This window comes from Sminthopsis crassicaudata, chromosome 3 (genome assembly GCF_048593235.1).
Source record: "Sminthopsis crassicaudata isolate SCR6 chromosome 3, ASM4859323v1, whole genome shotgun sequence".
NCBI classification, from domain to species: Eukaryota; Metazoa; Chordata; class Mammalia; order Dasyuromorphia; family Dasyuridae; genus Sminthopsis; species Sminthopsis crassicaudata.
The window spans coordinates 432939457-432961451 of NC_133619.1; the positions used below are offsets into that span (position 1 = coordinate 432939457).

General features: G+C 35.6%; 1 protein-coding gene across 1 annotated transcript in view; it reads left to right on the top strand.

Annotated features, from left to right (window-relative positions):
• Nucleotides 1–21995, top strand: part of TTN (titin) — a 322669-nt gene that overhangs the window by 234168 nt on the left and 66506 nt on the right. Inside the window, 37 exon segments of the mRNA XM_074302990.1 lie at nucleotides 328–433; nucleotides 540–736; nucleotides 829–1134; nucleotides 1241–1519; nucleotides 1896–2195; nucleotides 2300–2602; nucleotides 2698–3060; nucleotides 3401–3703; nucleotides 3839–4138; nucleotides 4354–4650; nucleotides 4745–5029; nucleotides 5122–5415; nucleotides 7268–7567; nucleotides 7683–7991; nucleotides 8753–8943; nucleotides 9546–9975; nucleotides 12741–13049; nucleotides 13162–13310; nucleotides 13418–13450; nucleotides 13546–13675; nucleotides 13774–14073; nucleotides 14177–14494; nucleotides 15382–15678; nucleotides 15787–16086; nucleotides 16170–16484; nucleotides 16562–16710; nucleotides 16839–16989; nucleotides 17087–17368; nucleotides 17865–18167; nucleotides 18923–19225; nucleotides 19322–19603; nucleotides 19701–20000; nucleotides 20093–20395; nucleotides 20494–20802; nucleotides 20888–21169; nucleotides 21263–21562; nucleotides 21670–21963. Of these exon segments, the coding sequence (XP_074159091.1) occupies nucleotides 328–433; nucleotides 540–736; nucleotides 829–1134; nucleotides 1241–1519; nucleotides 1896–2195; nucleotides 2300–2602; nucleotides 2698–3060; nucleotides 3401–3703; nucleotides 3839–4138; nucleotides 4354–4650; nucleotides 4745–5029; nucleotides 5122–5415; nucleotides 7268–7567; nucleotides 7683–7991; nucleotides 8753–8943; nucleotides 9546–9975; nucleotides 12741–13049; nucleotides 13162–13310; nucleotides 13418–13450; nucleotides 13546–13675; nucleotides 13774–14073; nucleotides 14177–14494; nucleotides 15382–15678; nucleotides 15787–16086; nucleotides 16170–16484; nucleotides 16562–16710; nucleotides 16839–16989; nucleotides 17087–17368; nucleotides 17865–18167; nucleotides 18923–19225; nucleotides 19322–19603; nucleotides 19701–20000; nucleotides 20093–20395; nucleotides 20494–20802; nucleotides 20888–21169; nucleotides 21263–21562; nucleotides 21670–21963 (9972 nt within the window).

Here is a 21995-nt window from a genome sequence, read left to right on the forward strand (position 1 = left end):
CAAAATGACACCACTATGCTAGAGTCAGGTCACAGTGTGTCCAACTGTGGCTGATCAGACCAGTGATCTTGGAATGCCACAGATCAGACACAAATAGTGCATGGGAACTTTTGGGGTAGATTCTCTAACTCTGCACATCTCATGCTTCTTCTGGAGCTGCTTCAATTCTGCTTTGCTTATAAAGCACAGCACTTTCTCTGATGAAGACCCACCATGATGGGTGATCCTGTGCCAGTAGATATTATGTATTCATAATTAATATTTGAGATACAGAGTATTGCTTTTACAATGATCATTTAACTAATCACCCACCCTTTTTCTCTCTAGCCACTCCTGGACCACCCTATGCCCTAGCAGTGGTTGATGTGACCAAAAGACACGTTGACCTAAAATGGGAGCCACCGAAAAATGATGGTGGAAGACCAATTCAGAGGCAAGAATTAGACCAATGATGTTTGAAATCAAATTTCTAGTGAATTGAAAAAGTTAAACAAAAAACATTTCCCTAAGACTAATGAAATGTTTTATTATTTAAACAGATATATTATTGAGAAAAAAGAAAAATTAGGAACTCGTTGGGTTAAGGCTGGAAAGACTTCAGGACCTGACTGTAATTTCAGAGTAACTGATGTTATTGAGGGAACAGAAGTTCAATTCCAAGTACGTGCAGAAAATGAAGCTGGAGTTGGTCATCCAAGTGAACCCACTGAAATTCTTACTATTGAAGATCCACAAAGTGAGTAGTTATTCATGTTTATCTGCATAGTCTAGTTTTCAGAAGGACATTGTGGAAAGCCAATTCAAACCTTTTATTATCTTTTTCTTTAGGTGTTCCTTCTCCTCCCCTTGACTTGCATGTAACTGATGCTGGCAGAAAGCACATTGCCATTGCTTGGAAGCCACCAGAGAAAAATGGGGGAAGTCCCATTATAGGATACCATGTTGAAATGTGCCCAGTTGGCACTGAAAAATGGATGAGAGTCAATTCTCGACCAGTGAAAGATCTGAAATTCAAAGTAGAAGAAGGTGTTGTTCCTGACAAGGAGTATGTCCTGAGAGTGAGAGCTGTCAATGCTGTTGGAGTCAGTGAGCCATCTGAAATCTCTGAGAATGTTGTTGCCAAGGACCCAGATTGTAATTATGATGTTTCTATAATAATTAACATTTTTATTACACAGATTTTCCAAGACTGGATTTTTTCAACATCATCTCCTCTTCTTTTTCCTTTTTTATTTTACAGGCAGACCAACCATTGATTTGGAGACTCATGACATTGTTGTCATTGAGGGTGAAAAGTTACATATTCCTGTTCCCTTCAGAGCTGTACCAACCCCAACCATTACTTGGCATAAGGATGGCAAAGAACTCAAAGCAAGTGACAGATTAACAATGAAAAGTGATTATACCTCTGCACACATTGAAGTGCCCAAGAGTGTCCATGCTGATGCTGGCGTTTACACCATTACACTTGAAAATAAACTGGGCTCAACAACTGGTTCTGTCAATGTCAAAGTCATAGGTAATAATCATTCTTTGAAAAAACATCATACATTCTGGGCATATTACAAAAACAAATGTGAAGTATAAATATGAATGAGCTCTCTTTCTGATAATGATCAGTCCTTCCTGTCCTTTCCATCCAAAAACCAAGTTAGCCTTTCGGCTATTTCTCCCCCAAAAGGCTCTCAGGTTCTAAAGAGTGAACTTGATTAAACTGTGTCAGAGAAACCTTATTTTATTAAGCAATGAGTGATATACTAATTTTAATGAAATACATAAAAAACTTAATAAAGATGAGAAAGTATTTTTCTAGAATATAGGAATTCACATAGAAAATATTTCTAATTTTACTATGTTGATTTTATAATAATGATTATTATTATTATTTGAAATAGGCCTTCCTGGACCATGCAAAGATATCAAAGCAAGTGATATAACCAAAAGTTCATGCAAGTTAACATGGGAGCCTCCAGAATATGATGGTGGCAGTCCAATTCTTCACTACGTCCTGGAACGTAGAGAAGCTGGCAGGAGAACATATATACCTGTGATGTCTGGTGAAAACAAACTCTCTTGGACTGTAAAGGATCTTATACCAAATGGTGAATACTTCTTCCGAGTGAAGGCTGTGAATAAAATTGGTGGAGGCGAATATATTGAACTGAAAAATCCAGTCATTGCTCAAGATCCAAAGCGTAAGTTTTGGCACAGACGGGTGCTAGAAAGGATTCAATGTACCTTTTTTATTTTAACGAAATGGATTTTTAAATTGAAATGATATAATCTTCTCTTCTCACAGAGCCCCCAGATCCACCTGTTGATGTTGAAGTTCATAACCCCACAGCAAAGGCAATGACTCTAACTTGGAAACCACCTTTGTATGATGGTGGAAGCAAGATAATGGGTTATATCATAGAGAAAATAGCTAAGGGTGAAGAGAGATGGAAGAGATGCAATGACTTTTTGGTTCCTGTTTTAACGTACACAGTGAAAGACCTTGAGGAAGGAAAGGAATATCAATTCCGTGTACGTGCTGAAAATGCTGCTGGCATCAGTGAGCCTTCCCGTGCCACTCCTCCAGTCAAAGCTGTGGATCCTATTGGTAAATAGAGTTTGTTGAATTTATGTCTTCCCTACTATAAAATGAGAATAAATGTTCAACTAAAAGTAAAACTATGCTTTTTTAAAAAATTATAGATGCACCGAAAGTCATCCTGAGAACAAGCCTAGAAGTTAAGAGAGGTGATGAAATCTCACTTGATGCAACTGTTTCTGGGTCACCTTATCCAACTATTACTTGGTTAAAGGATGAGGAAGTTATTAGACCAGAAGAAATTAAAAAACGTCCAGCACCAGTGGTTAGGAGGAAGAAAGGTGAAGTTCAAGAAGAAGAACCATTTGTCCTGCCTCTGACAGAACGCCTGAGCATTGACAATAGCAAACAAGGAGAATCTCAGCTACGTATTCGTGATTCTCTTCGACCTGATCATGGCATGTATATGATCAAAGTGGAAAACGATCATGGCACCGCCAAAGCTCCCTGTGTCGTCAGTGTGCTAGGTAGGCATGTCAAAGCGCTATTCTTCTAACTGGCAATTTCTACCAAAAATGTAGTGGAAACTAAGGTAACCAAGGGAGAAATAATCTCAGTCATGAAGTAATATGATTGAGGAAAAATAAATACTTGGAGACATTTTCACAATCTCATTTCTCTACTAAAATGATTACAAAAATCAAATTATACTACACTCAAGCCTTCCTACTATTTAATCACTATTCTCTGAAAGCAAGTATTGGGGATAGAGGATCTATTGCCCAAATGGTAGGCTAACAATTATAGTTGTGATTGCAGTCACTTATACAAATTATTTGAAATTCTTGTTTTCAATTTAAATATTAGATACACCGGGGCCTCCAATCAACTTTGTATTTGAAGATGTAAGAAAGAATTCAGTCATCTGTAAATGGGAACCTCCACTTGATGATGGTGGCAGTGAAATCATAAACTATACTTTGGAAAAGAAAGAAAAGACAAAATCTGATGCAGACTGGATTGTAGTTACCTCCACACTCCGGCACTGCAAATATACTGTACCTAAACTGATTGAAGGAAAGGAATACGTCTTCCGTGTGAGGGCTGAAAATAGATTTGGACCGGGACCACCATGTGTTTCAAAACCACTGTTGGCTAAAGATCCCTTTGGTAATATTTTATTAATATTTATCTACTATTCTTACCATATTTGGTATTAACATTAATTGATGCAGATAGTAAAATTGATTCTTTGTGAAATATCAGTGATGTCATAGGTCATTTTTACTTTGTTTTATATTTCAGAACCACCTGATGCACCAGATAAGCCCCTTGTTGAAGAGGTTACTAGCAATAGCATGGTAGTAAAATGGAATGAACCTAAAGATAATGGAAGCCCCATCATAGGCTACTGGCTTGAAAAACGTGAGGTCAATAGTACTCACTGGTCTCGTGTCAATAGAAGTCTTATAAATTCTTTGAAAACTAAAGTGGATGGTCTTTTGGAAGGACTAACCTATGTCTTCAGAGTATGTGCTGAAAATGCAGCTGGTCCTGGAAAGTTTAGTCCACCATCTGATCCCCAAACAGCAAGGGATCCAATTTGTAAGTAATTTCTTATTCAACTGGGGAAGGAGGTAAAGGTTTAGAGTAGGGGGGAGGAGGGAGTAAATACACACATATCTGCACATATAATGTATTATATTATGCAATATTACGTATGAATATATGGCTATAAAAACCATATATGTGTAAATAAATATAATATAGAAAAATGCTTAAAAACAGTTAGTGAGTTTTGATAACTGTGCCTTTTCTAGCACCACCTGGACCACCAGTTCCAAGAGTGACTGACACAAGTACTACCACTATTGAATTAGAATGGGAACCCCCGGCTTACAATGGTGGTGGGGAAATCATCGGCTATTTTGTTGATAAGCAGTTGGTTGGTACAAATGAATGGTCACGTTGTACAGAGAAAATGATCAAGATCCGCCAGTATACAGTCAAAGAGATCCGAGAAGGTGCCGACTACAAACTTCGTGTGAGTGCTGTTAATATCGCAGGTGAAGGACCACCTGGGGAAACTGAACCCGTCACAGTAGCTGAACCTCAAGGTAATAATGCTTCATCTTCAGAACTTCAGAATTTCTTTCCCCTGTGGGTGGGTGAGGTTTCTGTATTTCATGTGTCATTGTTCTTTTCCAACAGAGCCTCCACATGTGGAACTGGATGTTTCTGTCAAGGCTGGAATCCAGATAATGGCTGGGCAAACTCTGAAAATTCCAGCTATTGTTACTGGACGCCCTGTTCCTACCAAAGTATGGACCATAGAAGAAGGAGAACTGGATAAAGATCGTGTTGTCATAGATAATGTGGGAACTAAATCTGAGCTAATTATCAAAAATGCATTGAGAAAAGATCATGGAAGATATGTGATCACTGCTACCAACAACTGTGGTTCCAAATTTGCAGCAACCAGAGTTGAAGTTTTCGGTAAGAAATATTTTGTGGATTTTTCTAGAGATAAATTCTTCTATATACATTTTCCACATTTTTTTCCTTATGCAACATATTTCCTTTTTCAGATGTTCCTGGTCCAGTTCTTGACCTTAAACCTGTTGTAACAAACAGGAAGATGTGTCTGCTTAACTGGTCTGATCCAGCAGATGATGGAGGCAGTGAAATCACAGGCTTCATTATAGAAAGAAAAGATGCCAAAATGCACACTTGGAGACAACCAATAGAGACAGAGCGATCTAAATGCGACATCACAGGTCTTCTTGAAGGACAAGAATATAAGTTCCGTGTTATAGCTAAGAACAAGTTTGGTTGTGGTCCACCTGTTGAAATAGGACCAATCCTTGCAGTTGATCCATTAGGTAAATTTTTTTTCTTTATAAATAGAAATAGATTAAATAATTTTTGCTTCTATGCACATTAGTTAGCTTTTTAAATCTTCATCAGTCAGAATTTCTATAGGACCATAATACTATTGGTAGTTAATTCATTAAATTTGCCGTAATTTCAAAATAACTCTCTTAAAGTAAGCATAACTTGTACAGCCTTATAAAATAGCAAAATAAATTCTTCTAATGCCTAGCACTTCCCTAGCAATATCCCTAGGAGTATGTGGAGTACTTTTGGAAACTGAATTAACTCTATGAGCCAGTAGAACACATTGGAATGCTAATTAACCATATCATTTTAGTAACCTAAAAGAGTTAACATAATTTTCAAAAATATCCAGTGCATATTCAGGGAGAATAGGAGCTTATCATGCAACAATGAGGTTCTTTCTCAAATTCAGATTTTTGACAGTATCATTTTCTTTCAACCCCATTTTCCATCTAATCAAACCTCCCTCATTTTAAGAATAGGCTGACATTGGGGGTTAGAGTGGGAAGGAGGATGGGTAACAAAAGCAAAGAAAAAAACTGAAAAATGGAAGTTAACTCTAAGGGAAAACTTTATAGGGGCTGTTAGATAATAATATAAAATGTAGAAACAAAACATTCTGTTAGCATACATATATGTCTATGGTCATTAATACTTTATGTTCCAAATCAAAATCTCTGAAGAAAACTCTCCCTTAAAAGAGCACCTGGGGCTCCTCCTGGAAAGTGAAAAAGTAGAAAAGCCAAATCTAAGCCTTGACTATTATGGAAGAAGGCTTCTGCAGAGAACTTAGGTCAAGATAGCAAACACTTCACCTGAATAGTTAGTGGTCTTGCAGTTTGTATTAGTGAAGGGAATACCCCCAGCCAGAAGGCCACAGATTCATCCAGTTATCTTTGTTGCATCCTATCCAAGATTCTCCATTGCAGATTCAGAGCATCTGCCAGATGCACCAAAGAATCAACATCTGACAAGCAACTAGCTTCACTTAGATGCAGTTTAGCTATGCATTCTTTTTCTTCTTCCCTGTCAGGCATTCATAGAGGGCTTGAGATCAAGAAACAGAAAGACTTGAATTCAGATCCTGCCCTAGATATGACTAGCAGTATGACTCTGTGCAAGTCACTTTATCTGTGTAGGCCTGTTTCTTCTCCTGTAAAATAGGGAAATTGGATTCAGTGACCTCTTAAGGCTTTTTCTAGCTCCAAATATATGATCCTAGGATACTAAAACTGCAGGTTTTAGATGGATAGTATTCACTATCTATAGCCATTTCAAAATTATGAAAAGTAAGATAACTTATATACACAACCACTTGTCTTCCCTCAGTAGAATGTAATCTCCTTGAAGTCAGGGACTGTTACATTTTTGTATTTGTGCTTAGCATAGCACTTTTTTTAGTCAATAAGCATTTATTGAGTATTTATCATGCTGTGCTAAGGATAGGAGATACAAAGAAATGTAAAAGACATAGGAGCTTTATATGTTGAATTGGACTATGCAGTCTTCCTGCACTGAATCTTATGAAGACCATAAATTTTCCAGGAACAGGAAAAATCCAAATTGTGTAGCAAAACATAAATATCCCAGTGACTCTTTTCTTTTTTGTTAGTATCCTAAGCTGATAATGTGCAATTTTCAAAAAAATAAAATATCTATAATTATTCCAACTGCTTGGGTCATTAAATCATTAATCTAGTTTAAAAACTCAGGAATAAATATAAAAATGAAGAAATTACATATTTTAATATATCAAATTAAAGTGAATTGAAATGTTATTTGATATATATGGGTGCATGTCCTGTGCTTGACATTTTAACCTACTTGTGGTTCCAGGTCCTCCAACAGCACCTGAGAGGCTCACATACACAGAAAGGACTAAGTCTACTATCACCCTTGACTGGAAACCTCCTCGAACTGATAATGGTAGTCCTATTCAAGGATACATTATTGAAAAGAGAAGACATGATAAACCCGATTTTGAAAGAGTTAACCAACGACTCTGCCCAACCACATCTTTCTTGGTGGAAAATCTGGATGAACACCAAATGTATGAATTCCGTGTCAAAGCAGTCAATGCCATTGGTGAAAGTGAACCATCTCTGCCTCTTAATGTAGTCATTCAGGATGATGAAGGTATTGGTCACTCAGTACAGTTTTATAATTTGGTTCATAAGCATACTCGTCTTAATTTTTTGGTTATTCTCCAAAGTAAGCAAAACTCCTTACACATTCCTATTTGCCTTCCCAGTTCCTCCAACTATTAAACTGCGACTCAAGGTCAGAGGGGATACTATCAAAGTGAAGGCTGGAGAGCCTGTTAACATTCCCGCAGATGTGACAGGCCTTCCCATGCCTAAGATTGAATGGTCCAAGAATGAAAAAGTAATTGAAAAGCCCACAGATGAGCTTCAGATTACCAAGGAAGAAGTATCTAGAAGTGAAGCTAAGACAGAACTTATAATCCCCAAGGCTGTTCGAAGTGACAAAGGCACTTACACTGTGACTGCCTCTAATCGTCTTGGCACAGTATTCCGCAATGTTCATGTGGAAGTATATGGTAAGTGTTTATCTATGGAATGGAAAGAGCTAATCTGATGGCCATTTATATAGTTTATTCTGTCTCATCTTATTTGCCATCTCCCATACAAATGGGTCCCTGGGTCTGGTTTCTACCTCAGAGACCCTAGCTTCCTTCAAAGGCACAACTCAGTTCCACCTCCTACCTTTTCATGACTGCCTTTTCCATTCCTCATCAGTTATTTGACTCTCTCTAGAGCTTGGAATTAAATTTTTATTTATTTCTATATATTTTATACTCTATTAGTATGTTAATATATTCTATATTCTATATATTTTACATTTAATTGCATATTTAGTAGTGTGCCCTATTTATACTATAGTCAAAATAAAAGTTTAGAAGAGGCAAAAACAAAAAATAAAACATCAATGGGAAGTCCTTTCAGTCATAATGTTTTGCCTTGGAAGTATCTAAGCTCAACTGCCTATGGAAATGTCAGGAATGATAATGAACTTGTCCCATGTCAGAGAATGCCTCCATACCTTTGTCCTCGGCCTTTCATTTGGATAAACTACAGCAAAAATCTAGGAAAGATAACTTTTAAAAAAGTGGAATCCTTCCCAAAAGGAATCCCTTCTGAAGGAGGAAAAATTTTATCAGGGCGTAGTTTTACATGCATATGTTATACCCTTCATTAGAATGTAAGTTTGTAAAGGTCATTTTCATTTTTGTCATTGTGGCCCCAGTGTCTTGCACATGATAAATATTTAATAAATGATTATTGAAATGTTTTCTTTCAGATCGTCCATCTCCACCAAGAAACCTTGCTGTGGTTGATATCAAAGCTGAATCTTGCTACTTGACATGGGATGCCCCTCTAGATAATGGTGGCAGTGAAATCACCCATTATGTCATTGACAAGCGTGATGCAAGTAGGAAGAAAACTGAATGGGAGGAGGTCACCAATACTGCAGTGGAAAGAAGATATGGGGTAATCCTATTATAACCAAGTGGCATTCTAGTGTACCTTAGAATTTAATGACTAATCCTCCAAAATTTAAAAAATTTTGTTATTGAAGCAGCAGAGTAATATGTATATATAGCTATTTAAATATTCTTTGAAGATGAAGTTGATACAAGAGCTCCTGACATCATCCCTTTTTAGAGATAAGCCAGAAAGCATAGAAAATACACATACTTCTTGTTAAAGTATGACTTCCTCTTTCCTCACTTTGCCACATATAATTATTTTTGCTGTTCGTAGTTTGCCATTCCAAAGAATTTAACTTCTGGCCCAAGATCCTAAAAGAGATCCAAAAGTTCTGAAGTCAACAAATCACTGCCCTAGGGCCAGTTTTGGCCTAAGAGCCAAAAATTGTTTAACATTTTAAAACAAAATTTTAATGTATTTTAAAATGTAAAAATTATTCTTATTTTCTAGGCCTGCGAAATAGATTGCTGGGGGTGGGTATATTGGCCCCTGCAAAGATAATCATCTGGCATTTGCTTCTAAGTTATAAAAGTAAAATATGAATTGAATTGAATTCAATGTAATGCTTAAACAACAACAAAAATTTTTTTTCTGTCTTCTAGGTTTGGAAGCTTATTCCAAATGGTCAATATGAGTTCAGAGTAAGGGCAGTCAATAAATATGGAACTAGTGATGAATGCAAATCTGATAAAGTGGTCATTCAAGATCCCTATCGCCCTCCTGGACCTCCAGGAAAACCCAAAGTTTTAGAGCGTACCAAAGGATCAATGCTGGTGAGCTGGACACCTCCTTTGGACAATGGTGGGTCTCCAATTACTGGCTATTGGCTGGAGAAGAGAGAAGAGGGAGGCTCCTATTGGTCACGCGTTAGCAGAGCACCAATAACAAAAACAGGATTGAAAGGTGTGGAATTTAATGTTCCACGATTGATTGAAGGTGTTAAATACCAATTCAGAGCACTGGCAATAAATGCAGCTGGAGTTGGCCCTCCCAGTGAACCATCAGATCCTGCTGTAGCAGGAGACCCTATATGTAAGTGTGGCTGGAATTATGTAAGATAATTGATATGTCTTTAAGGGCACAATTATTTAATTGGCAACTTTGTGATTATTTTCCCAAAATATTTCCTGAATTAAAATAATTCATATTTTAAAAGAATAACTGAACAATATTTTCACTTATACATAGCAAAAAACCCCAAATTTATAAGGATTATTAAAAGATAAAATACAGAAGTAAAAGACACAGATGACCAAGTTAAAATTAAATTATTACAGATGAAATAAAAAATATAGATGTAGAATACTTATCCTTTTTAATCTATAATAGTTAAATAGGGGAGAATGTCATTTTTGTTGTTGTTGTTGTTAGAGAAAAAGGAAAGGAAATTTTCTATTGAATAACATTAAACAAAAAACTCGACAATCACAAATTACCTGGAGTTTGCATAGAATTTGATAAGCTAATAGAGAAGATACCAAATTTAAATTAGTCAAAATCTTGAAATCATGGAGCTTACAATCACATAAAGGGATTATACTATATATATATATATATATATATATATATATATATATATATATATATATATATATATATATATATATATATATATATATATATAACTATTATAACCAATGATGCATATTGTGTTAGAGATAGGGATTACTTTACATTTATATTACATATCTTATATGTATGTACATAGTATTTGCATATTTTCTCCCCCATTAGAATTTGAATTTTTTAAGATTGGGAATCATGTTTTTGGCCTTCTTTGTATGCTCAGTGCTTAACTGGCATAAAACAAACATTTAATAAATGCTTGTTGACTGAGTGTGAACAGAAAGTCATTATCACAAAAAGCATCAAAGATGGATTCATTGAAAAAGTATCTCAATGATGCCATTAAGCTGGCTTTTAAAAAGGAGTTAGGAACTCAACTGTCAAAGGTGACTTTGAGTATGGGGGAAGCTATGAACAAATAATTGCATCCTTGGGGGCCTCAGCCAGTGTAGGAGCAGATTGTCAAATGCATCATGGGGCAAGTTACTTAGTGTCCTCAATCCTCAATTACCCCATCTGTAAAATGAAGAGTTTGGACAAGATGGTTCTTGAGATTCCTTCTAGCCCTACATAACTCTGATCCCATATCCTATAAAGCTCTTTCCAGCTCTAAATTTTTAACATACAGGGAATATGTTCAAGGGACAGAGATTTGTCCAATCCACCTGGAGAATAGTATATGGAGAAGGTGATAAAATAAGAAATAAAGTTGAGCAGTAGTATAGCATCTAATCATTAAGATTTTTGTAATAGAATCTGAATTTTATTCAATGAATGACAATAAGCCATTTGAGATTTTTGATGATAATAGTAAGATGGGCAGATTTATAGGTAAGGCAGCTTAGGTAGCAGTAGGAAAAAATACCTCAAGTTTGAGGTGAGAGTAGGTATAAAACAAGTGGAGGCAGAAAAATCTGTTAGAAAACTATTGCAAATGACTAAATATTTCAAACATTTACAGAATGTAACCACATTTTATCAAAAAGTTTCACTCAGCTACTGAATCCAATTAACAATCAAATATTCTCAATTCCTGAATGAATACTAAACACATTATTTTGGATAAATTTAAAATAATCTATACATAAACCCTTGGTTATTGAGATACTTTGCCATTTAAGGTACATTATTTGCTTTATGACATTTTCTTAAATTCTCCTTGGACAAATTCATGCAATATGAGAAATTGGTTTATTAATTAAATAAATGTAAACAGTATTCCAGGTTCTCTCAAACAATAAACATTTATTAAGCAGCTACTATGTGCCTGGTACTATGCTAAGTGGTGGACATACAAAAAGAGGCAAAAGACAGTCACTTTCCCTCAAGGGCAGAGCAATATGATGTCAACAAGGGATAGGTTATTCTATGATTAAAAGATAGGCATGTTTAGAAGTGGCAATATGATGATTTTTTTATTTAAAAAATTTTATAAGTGAAGAAAAAAAAACTAATTTCAAGGTCTGCCTCTGTAATATAACAAATGTGTCATAATGGACAAGTTACAATCTATCAGTGCCAGAAGTGACATTATCAAGATTTTAAATTGTGGAGGAATTACAGATTTGTATCAGTACAGAGAGATGTCACCCTAGGAGTTCCCTACACTTCTGAAATTATAACAAATGATTAAATTAAATTAAAATTTTAGGGATTGTATTATGGAATTTACTTCTCAAGAGATTCTATAAAATATGATAGATATTTAATGATCTGAGTAATAATAGCTGAAATTCATAAAGTACTTTGATTTCACAAAATATTTTATCTTTATTATTATACTTGACTCTCACAAAAATACTTTTACGTAGATATTATGGGTATTATTAAATCCATTTTTCACATAAAGAAATTAAGGCTCAAAGGAGATAAGTGATCTATAATCATGTGGCAATTAATTATCATAAGCAGATTCTAACCTATGTATCATCTGTCTATATCTAACACTTTCTAAAAGACCATACTGGCTCCTTGAATGCTATGTTTTCTAGATTTAAAGCTCTGAAATATGTTGAAGCATTTTTAACATTTTTTTTTGTTTTTAAACTGTTAGTTAAAATGGGTTATTACTTTTATGTCTTCTCTAAGGATTTCTTCTTTTATTATTCTCTTTCTTCAGAATATGAAAATTATGTATGAGCATTTATAGGAAAATCTTATTTGTTTTATACATCCAGTCCACACTCACTATCCAAATTTAATTTGGTTTTCCTTTTTCCCATTGTTTTTAGTCCCTCCTGGTCCACCTTCATGCCCAGAAGTCAAAGACAGAACTAAATCAAGCATAACCCTAGGATGGAAACCTCCAGCCAAGGATGGCGGTAGTCCAATCAAAGGATATATTGTTGAAATGCAAGAGGAAGGCACTACCGACTGGAAAAAAGTAAATGAACCAGACAAACTTCTGACTACCTGTGAATGTGTTGTACCTAATTTGAAAGAACTCAGAAAATACCGATTCCGGGTAAAAGCTGTAAATGATGCAGGAGAATCTGAACCCAGTGGAGCAACTGGAGAGATACCTGCCACTGATATTCAAGGTACTGGTGCTAAATTAGCATAAGTAGTTCATGTGATAATGCCTTTGTTAATAATGTGTAGAGTGTTCCCCAAATGGATTAAATTCCTTTGTGTTATTTATGATATTTGCAGAAGCTCCAGAGGTTTTCATTGACATTGGAGCCCAGGACTGTTTGGTTTGCCGTGCTGGATCACAAATCAAGATTCCAGCTGTCATTAAGGGACGCCCAACACCAAAATCATCTTGGGAGTTTGAAGGAAAAGCGAAAAAGACAGTAAAGGTAAAAACAAAAGTTTCATAATCCAAAAAAAAAAAAAACAAACCCAAACCATTAAATTGTTATAAGAAGCACATCTGCTACAAGTAATTATTATTCTTTTCTAACAGGAGAGTGTTCACAATATACCTGAAGATGCCCAGGTAGGATAATTAAAAATTTTGTAATACCAATTTAAAAATTTGGCACTATGGTAATTCAATAAAATGCCTAAATATGAATTGTTTTCTTCATATAGCTTGAAACTGCTGAAAACTCTTCAGTGATTATTATTAATGATTGCAAACGAGAACACTCAGGCAAATATAGCATTACCGCCAAGAACAAAGCAGGACAAAAAACTGCAAATTGCAGAGTTAAAGTCATGGGTAAGACTTTAAAATTCTAAATTTATCAAATTAAAATGATTGGCTTTTTTGAGGTATTTCAGTGAAATCATTTATATATTGTCTTTTATGATCAACAGATGTACCAGGGCCACCCAAAGACCTGAAGGTCAGTGACATTACAAGGAGCAGTTGTAAACTTTCATGGAAGATGCCAGATGATGATGGTGGAGACAGAATCAAAGGCTATGTTATAGAGAAAAGAACTGTTGATGGGAAAGCCTGGACAAAAGTTAATCCAAACTGTGGCAGTACCTCATTTGTAGTCCCTGACCTCATCTCTGAACAACAATATTTCTTCCGAGTGCGTGCTGAAAACCGCTTCGGTGTTGGTGCACCTGTAGAAACTATCCAAAGGACCACTGCTAGAGATCCAATATGTACGTTTTAATCTCAATAGAATCTTTTAAAACTTAAATTAAAGCTATTTTCTCACAACCAAAATGTGGTATTATATTCTTTGTCTCGTTTTGATTTTTAAAGATCCTCCTGATCCACCCATTAAGCTTAAGATTGGCCTTATTACCAAGGACACCGTGAGTCTGACGTGGAAGCCTCCGAAAAATGATGGTGGTGCTCCTGTCACACACTACATTGTTGAGTGCCTTGCTTGGGATCCTACTGGGAAAAAGAAAGAAGCATGGAAACAATGTAATAGGCGAGATGTAGAAGAAACTAAATTCACCGTGGAGGACCTCATAGAAGGTGGAGAATATGAATTCCGAGTCAAAGCTGTCAATGAAGCAGGAGTCAGCAGGCCTTCAGCTACAGTTGGTCCTGTCATTGTGAAAGATCAGACATGTAAGTTTGGAGGAAGCTATCAGCATATACCTTCTCATTTAATACTTTTCTAGCTTTTAATAATCATTTTAATGAATGACTTCATTGGAAAGAATATTAGAAATCAGGGAGCACCTTCCCCCATTGACTCTTCTTAGAATCTGGGCATATTATTTAATTTTATTTTTTCCAACTGTTAAATGATATTGTCATATTTGCTTGTGTAGTCATATAATTTCTTTTCTTCCATTCAAAGGAAGTTATTTTGGTTTTCTTTAGCATAATTTTTTCCTTAGTAGACTATTATGGCTATTAGGATTCACAGGTACATTACTATAGATTTGATAAGAACAATTAATGTACAAATATTCTGAGCATTTTCCAAACCACAAACTCGTAAGGCAATGGTAATATTATTATTCCTGTTTTATGGTGGAGGAAACAGTGTATCAGAGAATGATTTACCTAAAGCCATTAGTAAGCATCTGAAATAGGATTTTAAATTAGGCCTCCTTACTCTGAGTCAAGTACTTTATACACTATGCTCTATTGCCTTTCATAACTAAAGGTGCATAACTAATAACTGTCTTGGGCACCATAATGTTTATTCACACTGCTTCCCTTTTCCCACATTCTCTACTCTCTCTGGGCTTACATTACATCTAAGTGAAGTATAAAATTGCCCAAATCACATTTCTTCAGAGAAAAAATAAATAATGAACATAGCAATTCCTCTCATAAAGGTGCATCCATATAACAGATTTTCAGGCACACTCTAAATCATTGTTTCTTATAGCTGCCATAGACCACTTTTATTAGAACATTGCTTTAGTTAGGGATGAAGCCAAATGTGAAATTAAGCAAATGTCTTAATTTTTCATAACAATTTTTCTTCTTTTCTGATCTAGGCCCACCTTCAATTGATCTAAAAGAATTTATGGAGGTTGAAGAAGGAACAGATGTTAGTATTGTGGCTAAAGTTAAAGGAGTGCCCTTCCCTACTTTAACATGGTTTAAAGCCCCTCCGAAGAAATCTGATGACAAAGCTCCTATTGTATATGACCATCATATCAACAAGCTTGTGGTTGATGATACTTGCACCTTAGTGATTCCACAATCTCGTAGGAGTGATACTGCCCTGTATACACTTACAGCTGTAAATAATCTGGGAACAGCATCAAAAGAGATGAGATTGAATGTTCTTGGTAAATATGAAATCGTTTGTATAAAATGCATATAAATGTACTACTCATTTGATCTTTAAATTTAAATGCATTTGGCTAATTAATTACTCTTCCATATTCTCATTTTAGGTCGTCCTGGACCTCCAGTAGGACCCATAAAATTCGAATCCATTTCAGCTGATCAAATGACTTTATCTTGGCTTCCACCTCTAGATGATGGTGGGTCCAAGATTACAAATTATGTTATTGAGAAAAGAGAAGCCAATAGGAAAACGTGGGTACGTGTTTCCAGTGAACCTAAGGAATGTACATATACAATCCCCAAACTACTTGAGGGCCATGAATATGTATTCCGTATAATGGCACAAAATAAATATGGTATTGGTGAGCCTCTTGACAGTGAACCAGAAACAGCAAGAAATCTGTTCTGTAAGTATAACACCATTTTCACATGCAAAATTCTTTTTGTGTATTTTCACATTTTCTTACAAACTCATGTAACTTTTCCACAGCGGTTCCTGGAGCTCCTGACAAGCCAACTGTGAGCAGTGTAAAACGTGACTGTATGACTGTCAACTGGGAAGAGCCAGAATATGATGGAGGCTCTCCCGTGACAGGCTACTGGCTAGAAATGAAGGATACCACATCCAAGAGATGGAAGCGAGTCAACCGGGATCCTATCAAAGCTATGACTTTAGGAGTTTCTTATAAAGTGACAGGCCTCATTGAAGGTTCAGACTATCAGTTCCGAGTCTATGCTATTAATGCTGCTGGAGTTGGCCCTCCAAGCATGCCATCTGACCCAGTGACAGCTAGAGATCCAATTGGTAAATACTTAAACATTCAGTTTTTAATTTATCAGATGTTTCATGAAGAAATAAACTAATGTAATGGTTCTTTTTAGCCCCACCAGGTCCTCCATTTCCTAAAGTGACTGACTGGACCAAATCATCTGTAGACTTGGAATGGACTCCCCCAGTAAAAGATGGAGGGTCTAAAATTACTGGATATATTGTTGAATACAAAGAAGAAGGAAAGGAAGAATGGGAAAAGGTACATAAAATTTGATATTTTAAAAGCAAAACTCCTTACTAAGAATTATTAAATTATTAAATAATTATTAAAATGATTATTAAAGAATTATTAAAATGTTAATTTTTAAACTTTTTTTTTAAACTCAGGCCAAAGATAAGGAAGTAAGAGGAACAAAACTGGTAGTACCTGGATTAAAAGAAGGTGCATTCTACAAATTTAGAGTTAGAGCAGTCAATATTGCTGGCATTGGAGAACCTGGAGAAGTTACTGACATTATTGAAATGAAAGACAGAATTGGTAACTATTATTTTATAATTAACAGCCTGAATTTTTTTTAAAATTAAAATATATTTCCAGTGAAAAACACATTTTAATTTGCCTTTTCTTCTCTTAGTTGTTCCTGACCTTCAGCTGGATGCTAGTGTCAGAGATAGAATTGTGGTCCATGCTGGTGGGGTGATTCGTATTATAGCATATGTATCTGGAAAGCCACCTCCCACAGTGACCTGGAACATGAATGAAAGAGCATTACCAGAAGAAGCAAACATTGAAACAACAGCTATTAGCTCATCTATGGTCATCAAGAACTGCAAGAGGAGTCATCAAGGTGTCTACTCTCTTCTTGCTAAAAATGCAGGTGGAGAAAGAAAGAAGACAATTATTGTTGATGTGTTAGGTAAGGAAGCCCAAATTTATTCATTCTATATTCTGTATAAATTTATTTTATTGTTATTTTAGTAAGTGTGAGTATCAGAAAATACCTACATATGTAGGGCTTATAAATTCTGAAACAGGATATGTAACTATTTAGTTCATTTAACTTGAAAATAGTCACATAATAGTGAAGCAGATTCCTTGCTTAAAAAGCAGGAAATTAAAAGTCCCAATGACCTAGTCTACAATAGCACCCTGACTAATGTAGTTTTCTAGAAGCAAGAAAGAGAAAAGTCTCCAAGCAACTACCAGCACCTGTTCCAAAATATTTCATTTAAATATGTTTAAGTATAAAAAATAACCCTAAAAGAATCTTAGAAATATAAATATTAGACTTAACTTCTTCACAAAAAAAAAAAAACATTTTAATTGTCTTTAAAAAGGGTTACATAGTAATTAGCTAGATATCAATCTGAAATTCTTTTTTAATATAATAATTTTTCTTCTCTTATTATCAGATGTTCCAGGTCCAGTTGGAATTCCATTCCTTTCTGACAATCTAACCAATGATTCCTGCAAATTGACATGGTTTTCTCCAGAAGATGATGGTGGGTCACCTATCACCAACTATGTCATTGAAAAGCGAGAAGCTGACCGCAGAGCTTGGACCCCTGTAACTTATACAGTGACAAGGCATAATGCTACAGTGCAAGGACTGATTCAAGGAAAAGCCTACTTTTTCCGCATTGCTGCTGAAAATAGCATTGGCATGGGCCCATTTGTTGAGACACAAAATGAACTTGTCATTAGGGATCCAATGAGTAAGTAATATTAATTTTAAAGCTTTCCTCACATATTCAATGAAAGTTTAAGATAATACAACCTTCTAGCTATGCTTTCATTCATTTTATATATACTTTTTAGGTTCATATTGTATACCTAGACAGAACATAGAAAGGTATAATTAAATATCTATAAGGATACATAAGTATATATATGTATATGTATGTGTGTATATAACATACACACATATTGCACATATGTAGAGGGAAAGGTAGTACAGTAGATAAAACCCTGAGCCTGGAGTGAGAATGACTCATCTCATAGAGTTAATAGCTGGCACTTAACCCCTTTTGCCTCAGTTTCCTCACCTGTAAAATGAGCTGGAGAAGAAAATGGCAAACCACTCCAGTACCTTTGCCAAGAACATACCAAATGGAATAAAAAAAAGTGAGACTAGACTAAAATTGTTAAATAACATATATATACATATGTGTATATGTATATATATATGTGTGTGTAAAGTATTTTACAACCTCAGTCGAGATGAATGGACAGTTTGGTTTTTTTTTCCAATCTGACACTAGCTATGTGACTAAGTTACTTGTTTTGACCTGCTCATTACTTAAATGAGATAATTTAAGCTAGATAATATCTCCAACATCTCTTCTTACTGAAGAAATTATATTCTTTTATTTGGAATCAAAGTGAATCCAGTGAAATCCTCATGAAGGGGCAATTTGGCACATTGTTAAAATGTAACTTCTTTCATTTTTACCTCCTATTTTTACTGCAGCTGTCCCAGAGCGCCCAGAAGATCTTGAAGTCAAAGAAGTTACTAAAGATTCTGTAACTTTGACTTGGAATCCCCCTAAGTATGATGGAGGATCAGAAATAATTAACTATGTACTAGAAAGCCGCCTCATTGGAACTGAAAAGTTTCATAAAGTTACACAAAACAACTTGCTTAGTAGAAAATTCACAGTTAAGGGTTTGAAAGAAGGTGATACTTATGAGTACCGTGTAAGTGCTGTGAATATTATTGGACAAGGCAAGCCATCATTCTGCACAAAACCAATCACTTGCAAGGATGAACTTGGTAAGTGTCTCAAATACTTTGAGTACTTGCTGTGCAATTGTGAATTTACTATATTATAACAACAAGACTGATTTGGTTTCAAAATTGTTTATTTAGCTCCTCCAACACTTGACCTGGACTTTAGAGATAAGCTCACTGTTCGAGTTGGTGAAGCTTTTGCCCTGACAGGACGTTACTCGGGCAAGCCAAAACCAAAGATCACATGGCTGAAAGATGAAACTGATGTCTTAGAAGATGATCGTACACAGATCAAGGCTACTCCAACAACACTTTCTCTAGAAAAAGTCAAAGCCAAACGGGCAGACTCTGGCAAATACACCGTGATTGTTGAGAATAGTACAGGTTCAAGGAAAGGTTCCTGTCAAGTTGCTGTCGTTGGTAAGAATTAATCATTATTAGATCTGTAGACATTCTGTTAAATCAAGAGTATAAATGAAATCTACATTCTGTGAGTGTTTTTTTCCCCCTTCCACAGACCGTCCTGGACCTCCAGTGGGACCTGTTATTTTTGATGAAGTACACAAAGATCATTTTATTATCTCTTGGAAGCCTCCTTTAGATGATGGAGGAAGTGAAATTACTAATTACATCATTGAGAAGAAAGAGATAAGCAAAGATGTTTGGATGCCAGTAACATCAGCAAGTGTAAAGACAACATGTAAAGTCCCTAAATTGCTTGAGGGAAAGGACTACATTGTTCGCATATATGCTGAAAATCTTTATGGCATAAGTGATCCATTAGTTTCTGATTCAATGAAAGCCAAGGATCGTTTCAGTATGTATTTTTCAATTATTCTTTAGTTTTTCACCATTTCAATATTAGCGATATAAATGAATGTTGAACACATTATGATAATATTTCTTCAGGCGTTCCTGCTGCACCAGACCAACCAATTGTTACTGAAGTTACCAAAGATTCTGCATTAGTAACGTGGAACAAACCATATGATGGAGGCAAACCTATCACAACATATATTGTGGAAAAGAAAGAAACAAAGTCTAAAAAATGGGTCAGAGTTTCCAGAGAGCCTATTCATCCATACACCAAATTTAGGGTTCCTGATCTCGTGGAAGGATGTCAATATGAATTCCGAGTTTCAGCAGAAAATGAAATTGGTGTTGGTGATCCAAGCCCACCCTCAAAACCAGTATTTGCTAAAGATCCAATTGGTACTATATTGAAATAGTCATTCAATTTTCACATTAGCTAACTTTTTTAAAGCTGTATCTTGACATTCTTTCATTTTCTTTTCTTTTCTTTCATATAGCTAAACCAAGTCCACCTATTAACCCTGAAGCAGTAGACACAACAAAGAATTCAGTTGATTTGATTTGGCAACCACCACGTCATGATGGGGGAAGCAAGATTCTGGGCTATATTGTAGAATACCAGAAAGTTGGAGATGAAGACTGGAGAAGAGCCAATCATACTCCAGAGACATGCCCTGAGCCAAAATATAAAGTAACAGGCCTTAGGGATGGTCAAACCTATAAATTCAGAGTAATAGCAGTCAATGAAGCTGGGGAATCAGACCCTGCTCATGTTCCTGAACCAGTGCTAGTAAGAGACAGACTTGGTACGTAAACTTCCCCCATATTCATGTTTTATTTATAAAATATATTCTTTAAATTATGCTCATCAAATAATCTTTTTCCTTTTAGAACCTCCTGAATTGATTCTAGATGCTAATATGGCAAGGGAACAACACATAATGGTCGGAGATACCTTAAGACTTAGTGCCGTCATTAAAGGAGTTCCATTCCCAAAAGTAACATGGAAAAAAGAAGATAGAGAAGTTCCTATCAAAGCACAAATTGATGTTACACCAGTTGGTAGCAAACTTGAAATTCGTAACTCTGCCCACGAAGATGGTGGAACTTACTCTTTGACAGTAGAGAATCCAGCAGGGTCAAAGACAGTCTCAGTAAAAGTTGTTGTACTAGGTAATATTCTAATGTGAACATTATTAAATAATGATTTTTAGCACTTAATATGAGTTCAGTAATTTGAATAATTGTGTATTTATTATTTCTCAGATAAACCTGGACCACCTAGAGATCTAGAAGTTAGTGAGATTAGGAAGGATTCTTGTTACCTTACGTGGAAAGAACCACTGGATGATGGTGGTTCAGTTATAACAAATTATGTGGTGGAAAGAAGAGATGTTGCCACTTCCCAGTGGTCACCTCTTTCAACTACATCCAAGAAAAAGAGTCATCTTGCTAAACATCTCAATGAAGGTAATCAGTATCTCTTCCGTGTAGCTGCTGAGAATCAATATGGACGTGGTCCATTTGTTGAAATTCCTAAACCTATCAAGGCCATGGATCCTCTTCGTAAGTACCTTTTTTACGTGTAAAAAATATATATATTCTAAATGTTTTTGATTTCTTTGTCTTTTTTTGGGTTATCTTATTTACCAGATATTTCTTCTTTTAAAAAGAACCACCAGGGCCACCCAAGGACTTGCATCATGTGGATGTTGACAAGAATGAAGTCTCTCTGGTTTGGACTAAGCCAGATCGTGATGGGGGTTCTCCAATTACTGGATATTTAGTAGAATATCAAGAAGATGGTACAGAAGACTGGATCAAATTTAAGACTGTAACGAACCTAGAGTGTGTTGTTACTGGCTTACAACAAGGGAAGATCTATAAATTCCGTGTAAAAGCCCAGAATATTATAGGTCTTAGTCTTCCTGACACAACTATTCCAATAGAGTGTCAAGAAAAACTAGGTAATGTTAATGGCATAATTATTCTGTTATTT